The sequence below is a fragment of the Balaenoptera acutorostrata genome, chromosome 1, assembly GCF_949987535.1.
Source record: "Balaenoptera acutorostrata chromosome 1, mBalAcu1.1, whole genome shotgun sequence".
NCBI classification, from domain to species: Eukaryota; Metazoa; Chordata; class Mammalia; order Artiodactyla; family Balaenopteridae; genus Balaenoptera; species Balaenoptera acutorostrata.
The window spans coordinates 189,791,611-189,802,130 of NC_080064.1; the positions used below are offsets into that span (position 1 = coordinate 189,791,611).

Sequence of the window (10,520 nt, forward strand, 5' to 3'; positions counted from 1 at the left end):
CAAATGCTCTCTAAATTCATTGTTGTTTTTTTCAGATCGTTAGTCTTCAGAAATTTAGATAGGAACTTAGAGATTTTTTAAAAAGTTAACAATAATAATTTTCTTCCAAGAAGTATTCTCTTTCTCTTCAACCTTCCTTCTTTACTTACCAGCATTTACAATGAAAGTACTCTTGCCCCTCCATCTTAAAAGGAAACAAAACCCTTTCCTCTTACCTCACCTTTTCTTCTAGCTCGCTCTCCTTTCCTTTTACAGCCAAGCCTTTGAAAGAATGGTCTCTACTCACTCACTTTCTGTTTGATTCTCAGGCTACTGTAGTTGTGCTCTCTTGCTTGCCCACTAAACGGTTCCCGCCAGACTCACCAGTGACCCAAATATTGGATACTTTTGATCTCTTTATCAGAATTTTACTCTCGATCCATTTCCTCCTTTTTAAATGTTCTTTTCTGAGGGCTTGTTAACATTTTCTCAGACACTAGCTACTCTTCCTCTGGCTTTCAGTGACATATTTGTGTTCCCGCTTCTCTTCTCCTTTAATTACACATACTCTCTCAAGGAGATCTGATAGTTTTCAGTTACCGTCTGTCCTCTGTTTCTAAAAGTTATGTCTCTGGCTTGATATTCTGGGCCTGCCTGTCTCACTGATGACCAGGTGACTCCTTGTGAAGTCCCATCAGTGTATCAGGACGCAGCCTGTTCCGAGCGGAATCTATTGTCTAATACTCTCTGTCATCCCCAAGCTGTTCTTTTCCTCAGTCAGTTTTTTTTTAGTAATTTGCCTAAGCCAGAAATTTAGAAACATGTTATCTCTTAGCTTTTAGCTGGTCTCCTTGCGTTTAACTCTTGACTCTTCTAACTCCTCACCTTTTCCCCATAACCCACATAGAAAATGATTATATCTATATAGCATAGGAGTAAACTGAGGGTACTTGGTAAAAAAATTTTATTTTCTTCATATTGCACAGTAAGAAAATACAAAGGTTTAGAAAAGATTTTAAATATTGAATTGTATAAAATTTCCAAGTAAAATCTTTTCAAAATTATGAGAGACTTGAGCTTGTAACTGGATATAGCTTTTAAAAAATATTATTATTTTTTAAAAACTTATTTATTTTATTTTTGGCTGCATGGAGTCTTCATTGCTGCATGCGGGCTTTCTCTTGTTGTGGCGAGCGGGGGCTACTCTTCGTTGCAGTGCACGGGCTTCTCATTGTGGTGGCTTCTTTTGTTGTGGAGCACTGGCTCTAGGCATGCGGGCTCAGTAGTTGTGGCACGCGGGCTCTAGAGCGCAGGCTCAGTAGTTGTGGCGCACGGGCTTAGTTGCTCCGCGGCATGAGGGATCTTTCCGGACCAGGGATCGAACCCATGTCCCCTGCACTGGCAGGCGGATTCTTAACCACTGCACCACCAGGGAAGTCCCCAAAATATTATTTCTTATGCTTGAAATGGTTACATGCATTTGTTGATCAAGATTTTTAAATGATGATTTCTTCAAATTTTTTAGTTATCGTTGTGAAAACTTTTTCATTTAGTAATCTTCTGTATTATGTTGTCCCTTTGTCATTTGACATGCCATCATTTATCTACCGAAATACTATTTAAGAGCACCTTTCTATTTCTTTTCTTTCTTTGTTCCTGCAAAAAAGCGTTGACAACATTCATGCAGTTTGCAAAAAATGAACAATTCTGAATTGTGTGAAGTATTTTGCTTTAGTGTTCATTGTTTCCCCAGATAACTGGCTTCTTATAAAAAGAACTTTGTTTCTTCTATCTTTGCTGAGGCTTAAAAATTATGTATTTTATGAGTAAGAAACACTGGACTTACTGGAATTCCTCCAGGGAATTCCCTAGACGGGCGGCTGAGTTCTTGCTGGGGTTGGTTACACCTGCACTGCCCAAAACAGAAGCCACCAGCCACATTTGGCTGGTCCAAATTGAAATGTTCTGTCAGTGTAAAATATACACCAGACTTCAGAGACTTATACAGGACAAAAATAAATCTCGTCAATAATTTTATATTGATTACATGGTAAAATACATTTCAGATAAACTAGCTTAAATAAAACCTTAAAATAAAAAAAAAAAGATGTTTTATGGTGTCTTGGTGTAAGTTTGCTTGCCACCATTGCTTCATGCTAATAACATACTTTGTATGATGAGAGAAACCTTATGTTTCCTCATTTGTGACTTAACCTTTTTGGACTCTGATATTCAGTTTTAATTTAAAAAGTTGTGTATTCTATTGGAAAAATAAATACTGTGTAAACTAAATCTATTGAAATTAGTAAAGGGGATTATAGGCCTTTATATAAAGGCTTTATTATTTATTTATTTTAATTAATTAATTAATTGATTTTGGCTGCATTGGGTCTTCATTGTGGTGCCCGGGCTTCTCATTGAGGTGGCTTCTCTTGTTGTGGAGCATGGGCTCTAGGCATGTGAGCTTCAGTAGTTGTGGCACGCGGGCTCAGTAGTTGTGAGTCGTGGGCTCTAGAGTGCAGGATCAGTAGTTGTGGCGCACAGGCTTAGTTGCTCCGTGGCATGTGGCATCTTTCCGCACCAGGGCTTGAACCCTTGTCCCCTGCATTGGCAGGTGGATTCTTAACCACTGCACCACCAGCGAAGCCCTATATAAGGCTTTAGATAAGTCATTTTAAAAATTATAACTCATGTATTTTTCAGAATGATTTTTAAAGCAAATCATACTGAGAACATTAGAAAAGAGAAACATGTAGTAAGCACAATAGAGAGTATTCAAATATTGACTTCATTTAATTTAAAAGTTTAAAGAAACTTAAAAAGTATTTTTTACACATATAAGTAATAATTATTTTGAAAGTGAGTTTTCTGAATCCTTAACGGATAGCCCCTTTAATGAATTGGTTTCAATTGATTAATTTGAATTAAATTCAAAATAAATAATGTGCTCAATGAGGAGACCTTTATTTATGAAAGCAAATAATTTAGAAGTAATGTTTATGTGTTTTTGGGGGGCAAAAACAGACAAAATAAAAATTTTAACAAAATAAAAATGGTTTATTTTGTATTTCCATCAAGGAATTAGACCTTGATTAGTTAACATCAAAAGCCAGTAAGTCTGCAAGCAGTATGGAACAAACAATCTATAAATTAGCTACTTAAAAAAATTAACAGTCAATCATTTTCTCTTTAGACACTCCTAATAATAGATGATAATGGTGATAGTAATGATCATATCTTATATGTTAGAAAAAAAGTAGAAAATGGAAAAAAAAGCTATAAACATCTTCCATGTGCACAAGTAAAACTAACACTCCACTGATGATAAACTGATTGCAAATACAATAATAAACTGGTGAGGATGGTCCAGCGGGATGATCAAGGAAGAAGATTCAAAGTCAGTGTTTATGGTCACCTGTTACGGTTTGGCAGCAGACACTTGTTGGGCAGTTTAGTCCTAGAGTCTTGAATCTCCCCAGCAACCAGAGATAGCGTTTGAAAACGAAAATCAGATAATTTCACCTCCTTGCTCCAAACTATCTAGTGGTTTACTATCACATTTGAAACAAAATTCAGATTTCTTATCATAGCTGAATAGGTTCTGCATATAGGACATTGCCTACAAAACTTGTTCTTGTTTGTAGGGCATTCCAAGCTTCCTTCCATCTAAGGGCCTTTGTATCAGCTGTTCCCTCTGCCTGAAATCCTCCTCTTCTAGATCTTTGCTAGACTTTCTTTTTATATCATGTAAATATCTATTTCCAGATAACCTTCTCCAGAGACCTTCCAGTTGTTTCTTCTTCCTTTTTCATCATTTCTTACCAAGTTCCGTTCTCACTTGCTAATTATCTCTTGAATCTTTCTTGTCATATGTGTATCTTCTCCCCAGTAGAGCAAATCTCTTTCTCCTCTAGATTACTATGCTGTATCATCAGTCTCTGCTATACACTCTGCAGTGATTCCCTGCATCTCTTAGGTAAAAGTCCAAACTCCTGAATATGGCCTACAAGGCTGGCATTGCTCTGAACCTCTATGGTCTTAGCTTTTATTCATTCCCTATGTTATTTTTTTTTTCCTCTACCTTACTTTGCATGATGCAATTTTGTTAAATTTCTTCAGTTCCTAGACTAAACCTTTTTCTCTTTGAGCATGTTCTTTTTGTTATAACTGGATCACTTTTCTGTGTTTTGCCTAATTCTTACTCCACCCTGCCTATCTAAGCCTTTTCTGAATCCCATGATGTGGGTAAGAAGGGTACTCTCTTGTGTTTCTATGATATTCTACTACCTTTATCATACTGTATGTGAGTAGTCTTTTTCCTCTTCTTATCCTTCACTGGATCATATGCATTTTATTTTACCTCATTTTTTATTTCAATCCCCAGGGGGTGGCATGTATAAGCCTCAGTAAATTTTTGTTGAATGTTTTGGGAGATACTACAGTGCTCAGCCTCTATTTCAAAGATCACTTTGGTTATAATACAGCTTTGGTTGGTGGAAGAAAGGTTGACTTTTTTTTCTTTTTTAAGTTTTTTTGATTAATGTCTGTGTTTGGGTATTTTTATTATTCTATAAAATATTTTTATAATTTTGGTTGCAGTTTGAATAAAGAGTATTATTTCTTCCGCCTGTAGTTAAAGCCTTCCATCTCAAATATGATGAAGTTCGTCTGGATCCAAACGTTCAGAAATGGGATGTAACAGTATTAGAACTCAGCTATCACAAACGTCATCTGGATAGACCAGTTTTCTTACGATTCTGGGAAACCCTGGATAGGTAATCCTGATCCTAAAATGCACTTAACTTCTGCCTTATTTTAGTAATTTTCCTGCCTCCTTATTGGATTTTAAGTTCCTTGAAGTTGTGACCCATATCCCCCAACTCCCCTTTAAAACAGTGCCTAATTTGTTATTGATCTAAAATAGATAATTAACAAATATCTTTGTTATACTGACTTGAACAAAGGGAGAAAGGGTTACAGCTTGGTAGAAAGAGCACTAATTCTGAGTCAGAAGACCTAGATTTTAGTCTTGATTTTGTGATTCGGCTCTAATGAACCGTGTGACTTTTCTGAACCTTGTTTTCTGTCTGTCCGGGGAACTTGGACTAAGTAAGTGATCCCTTCGTTTTTTGCCAGCACCAAAAGGTCTCTGACTCTGGACTTGAGTTATGGGTAGCTGGCTGCTCATGAAAGGAGTTCAGTTTTTGAATATATCTTAATTACTAGTATAAATTGAGTTCTTAAAGACCTTTGCAATAATATCAGTTTTATAATTGGAAATTTAACAACAGCACATGATCACAATACCACTGAATCTGTGGTTCTCATTTTGGGTGCTCTGTAAAATCTGTAACTTTCTTGGTCTCCCACCAAATATTATGGGTTTCCTCAAAGTCATAGGTGATTGAGTTAACCCAGTAGTTATAATTGATAGTATATTAAAGAGAATCATTTATTATCTAGCCAGAAGCTCTTAGATTATAGAAATTAGTAAGAGGAATGTTTTTTCTGGCTTACTTCAGAAATCCTTATATTCCCAAAGGTTACAGTATCTGTTTTTTAGAAAGCAAAGCATCCTGTTCCACTGTTGATTTTAAGTTTTTAAAAATGTCAACTTATTTTTACATGTAATATTCTAAAAACTCTAGAATTCTTATAATCATTATAACCTATTATAATATTATTTTTCAGGTACATGGTAAAGCACAAATCCCACTTGAGATTCTGAATTACTTGTTTTCCCACTTTTCTGGAAATCTGGATTAAGAAGCATGGATACACCGTGATCTAGAGACTGGGACTCAAGCTTTATGAATTTATCAAGAACTTACAAATGAAGAAGGTCACAGATCGATCTTTTATAAAACCTTATTTGATGATTTATGCTTCAAAGGGATGACGCCTGTCATATAAGCAAACTTTTTGACTTACAACTATTTTTTTAATATTAGCCTTCTAGTCTGTAATGGAAATTGTATATTTTGATAGAATTTTTTTCTCCATTGGTTAAATTAGCATTACTTAAAATTTGTTTCTTTAGAAAATAAATACAGGTTACAAAAGTGTGTATATGTAGAGGTTATAAGGCTCTCTAAGCCATCTTGCTTCTGATTTTTCATTGCTCTATAATTCCTTTTATTGAAAATACTGTGTTATGAATGGTATTAATTTTAGTCTCTGGAACTTCCAAAACCAAGCAAAGGGATGTGACTATTTTGAATGAATCAAAATGTCAGCCTGTATGTGTACTATATCTGTACTTTCTCTTTATTTAAAAAGGAATAATGAAAAATCAAGAACAATTCATCACCTTTGGTTGAACTGTTCAGCTTTTCAAGACTTCTTTACTTACAATGAATACATTTAATGAATGTACATTCTTCTCACTGACTTTGGTAATTTTAAAACTTAGAGTGATATATTTCTATCTGTGATATCTTTCCACTTGAAAAATCTCAAAACACAGATTAAAAACCTAATAGGCTATAGTACTTTTTATTTTGGGAGCCAGAGTATGATTTGGGGGAAAGAAATGTATTAGTCCTACTGCAGTGTAACTCTGTCTTTTCTCATAAGTCCACCTTTGATTCTTTGTATGGTATAGGATTTTGAGTCTTCTATTTCTAGGCATGTTCTTATCTTCCATTATCTTTAAATATTGATAAACTCTCCCAGACACCAAAGAACATATTTGCTTAATTAAGTGTCTGAACAGAAACAAGATAAAAACACTGGTATTTTTATGTGCGTATTCAATATCGTATAAAATATAAAACCTATATTTTAACTTAGTAAAATATTTTACTACTTCTGTACTTTAGACGGAGTGTTGCATCCAAGGTACAACGAATGAGCATTTTTCTTGAGTCTTGATCCATCTTTTATTACTTAAACGCAGCTTGGAACCTTTACTCCCCTAAAGAGTTTTTGCCACTAGAATTGTTGCTGATCATGCAGTTTATGTCATTTCCCACCCCAGGAATCTCTCGTAGGTTAACATGTTTTATGTAAACATTTAGCTCCTTCTTATGTTAAGCTGACATTACCTGCCTCATTTTGAAATTTAATGCTGTCGTAAAAATGAGAAGCACTTAGTATTTATTTTTTAAGTAACCAAAAAAGTCCATGCCAATAATGAACAGAAAAAGTATTTATTCATATGGAATTCACTAGGTTCTTGAGGAAGAAAGCAGTCAGCGTTTTAAATTTTTAGATTTTAGGATATTTATAAGGTTTGAACAGACTCTGCCCCCCACCCCTTTCTTCCCTTCTCTGCATCCTCTCTTCTTGAAAAGAAAACTCAAATTTGTTCACATTAGAATTTCTCAGCATATAAATCTGTTTTCAAAATAAATTGTGTTGTATAAACTTTCTCCGTGATGAAATAGTCAAAGACTAGAATCTGTAATATTTTAATGTAAGATTACTTGTTAAGACTACTACAAGTGGACATGAACTACCTTTCTATAAAGATTTTTAGTATTTATACTTATGTATGAAATTTATAGAGTGTGGTTAAAATTGGGAACATCTGCTTTAAACAGGGTTTATTTTTCTATCTTGAATTTGCCTTACGTGTATTCAGAGGCTCTGGAAATTACATTAGGAAAAGTACAAATATGCTGTTTCATGTATTTGAAAATCAAACCCTTAGTATGTACTTTTTGTCTTTTTCTTTTCCTTTTTTTTTTTTTTTTTTGACCTTCATTCCCTTATTTAGGTCCATGTAATTCATTTTATAGCCATTAATTCTAAGGAAAAAAGCTTCCAGCCCATCACTCTTCATCTTCTCATGGCTCCAGGTCCTGTAGCGGCACCTGTCACAGTGCCTTGCACACAGTAGGCATTCAGTACATATTTATGTGCACGAATGAGTGATGGATTCTCAGTGTAATTGATTTATTACAAAAAAGTACTTTGACTCTACTTGGTCTTGGAGTTTAAAAATACAGAATTGTAATTGTAATTCCCTGTAGGGAATGAAGAGTCCTATGCAGATAATTTTGATGGAAAGGAAGTACGTATTAGTAAGTTTGACTTAACCATAAGTAACTGGAGACACCCTTCTCTTGTCCCACCAGTAAAAGAAAGCGCCTTTTCTTCATTCATAGGACACCTTTTCTGAGTCAGGCAACAGTAAGAAGTTTGTGGGTTTCAGTCAGCAGCTCTCAACCCTGACTGTACGTTAGAATCATTTGGGGGCCTTTAAAAAATTCCGTTGCCTGAATCCTGTTTCTGATTTAATTTGTATGGGATGAGACCTGTTCATCAGTATTGTTAAAAGGTTGTTCTTCAGGTATTTTATGTTCAGAAAGGATCTAAAATCACTGGCTCAATTTGTTACGAAAACGATGCCAGTATTAAATGTTGTGTCGTCTCCTCCTTTTTTTGTTCTTGTTTTTTTTTCTTTTGTGGCCACCTTTTGCACTAGACCATCCCCATTATTGGTGGTATTTTTGGCCTATAGTTCCACAAGACAAATTCAAGTCTTATTTATTTAATATACGAATATTTTGCTGTTTAATATTTAAACAATGTTTAATATATTTCCTTATAAACTAGTATTATAGTTTATGGTTTGTTTCCCATGTGTCCATATCCTTTACTAACTTTTTTTTAACAGCAGCATGACAACAGTCCATACAGAAATAACTAATTCATAATGAGGAAAATTTCATAATTTTTAAGGTAGAAGGAAATAAAGTATTAATTTCTTATCTGCCATGCAGAATTAGACAAATAGAATTTGCTTATGAAAGGAAAGAGGCATACTTTTTAATTGGTCTACACAGAAAAGTAAAAGTAAATTATTCATTTAAGATTCATTATCTAATAAACATTGAAGGAAATATTTTTCCTAAATAAAAAATTTTGTGACTCCTAATAAAATTAAAGTGATGACATTGTTCTTTTTTGGAGGGTGGGGAGGGGGTATTTTGTTGCCATATTTCTTACTACATAACAATTTCATTTTATTGGTGTTAACAGTAGGAACAGTGATGATGAGATATACATATGTAGCCAGGAATAAAGTGCCACTTTCCCAGATAACTATTATATGAGTCTTAGTTGTCAAACTAATTCGTTTATAAAATTTTTTGAGACCAACAGTTTATTTTATAATATTACAAATGCAACCATTACAAAAGCTGGTCAAAATTAAAGGAAACATGAAAAATAAATTTAATCACATTAGCCTTAATATTACATGACTGAACTTTTATGATTCACTTGGATTGGATATTCAACTGATTACTCTAACCATGGTATATTAACTTTAGAAATAAAAAGGGGGGAGAAATGACTGAATTTGACTTAAAAATTGCATTAGAAATTTTGAAATGCCTGTCCTATATGTTCTGGCCAACTCATTGCCACATTTGGATATATATTGACCCCAGCATGGTTTCTATATTAATATGTTGGAATAATAACTAAGGAAAAATTAAAAATGTATAATAGATGTATAAAGAATTATATTTAGTAAATGCATAATAGGTAATAACACTTCCAAGTTATTGATCTGTTTGGTTTTTTATGTATTATTTTAGGTAGTGTTTATACGAGTATCTTGGGAGTTATAAATGCGCGCCACTTAAATGAGTAAAGCTAATGAAATAAAGCCAGTTTTATTGCCAAAATTCAGAAAGTGGGGTGATACTATGTCAGATTTAAGTAAATGACCTATCTCTCTGAGAATTTTGTTTGCCACTGAATTCCATTTCTATCCACTTTAAATTTACTAAAAGCTACTTAACCTCCGAGTTTGATTAAAGTGCTTTATTAATATGTCATGCGGTTCATGTACATGGTGTAGGCACTAGAAGTGATTGTCTAGCCACCAATTTTATTATTTCTCAAGCAAAGTGGTTCTTGAGTAGAGTTTAAATTTGGGCGGTGTAACCTGATAAAGCGTTGTACTCATTCTGATTTAATACCAGTGGATTTTTAAGTCTCCGGTTTAATTGTGAATAAAACATTTTGTGGTACTTTAATACTAACCCCCCCACCCCGCCCCCGTGCCCCACCAGAAAAATCACATTCAGCCAAGAAGACAGAAACTGTACTGTGGGGTAGGATGTGGATGATGAAAGTCTTTACATAAAATGATTCATCAAAAAAAAAAAAAAAAAAAGATTCATCAGATTTTTCAGGCATAGTATTCCTCCGTTTCGGAAATAAATACAGTATATAAGATTTCACTTTGAAAACTACTGAGTTAAGTACATTTATAATCACCTTTTCTGTTAATGAGTTAAATAATACAGAGACTCGTAGCTCTTCGTAAAGATAACAAGCTATGTGCTCGGCTGAACTTAACAGCTTGGTTATGGTCACATTTCCTATATCCTTGCAATAGAATTAAGAGTGTATCCTGGTAAATTACATTATCTTTACAGTTTGAGCATCCTGATTCTAACATTTAATAGTTTCAAAACAAACTACTCCCACATAATCAAATCATTAGCAGCGGCAGCAGCATATTGGTGGTGCCAGTAATAATGTGTGAATCTTCTGCAGCGAAATGTCTTTAATGAAGA

At 34.1% G+C, this 10,520-nt stretch overlaps 1 protein-coding gene across 1 annotated transcript in view; it reads left to right on the forward strand.

The window, feature by feature from the left end:
• Positions 1 to 9,885, forward strand: part of CDC73 (cell division cycle 73) — an 89,634-nt gene extending 79,749 nt beyond the window's left edge. Inside the window, exons 16-17 of the mRNA XM_007191154.3 lie at positions 4,613 to 4,754; positions 5,671 to 9,885. Coding sequence (XP_007191216.1) covers positions 4,613 to 4,754; positions 5,671 to 5,707 — 179 coding nt within the window. The 3' untranslated portion in view covers positions 5,708 to 9,885. The remainder of the gene's footprint in view (positions 1 to 4,612; positions 4,755 to 5,670) is intronic.
• Positions 9,886 to 10,520: the final 635 nt, after the last annotated feature.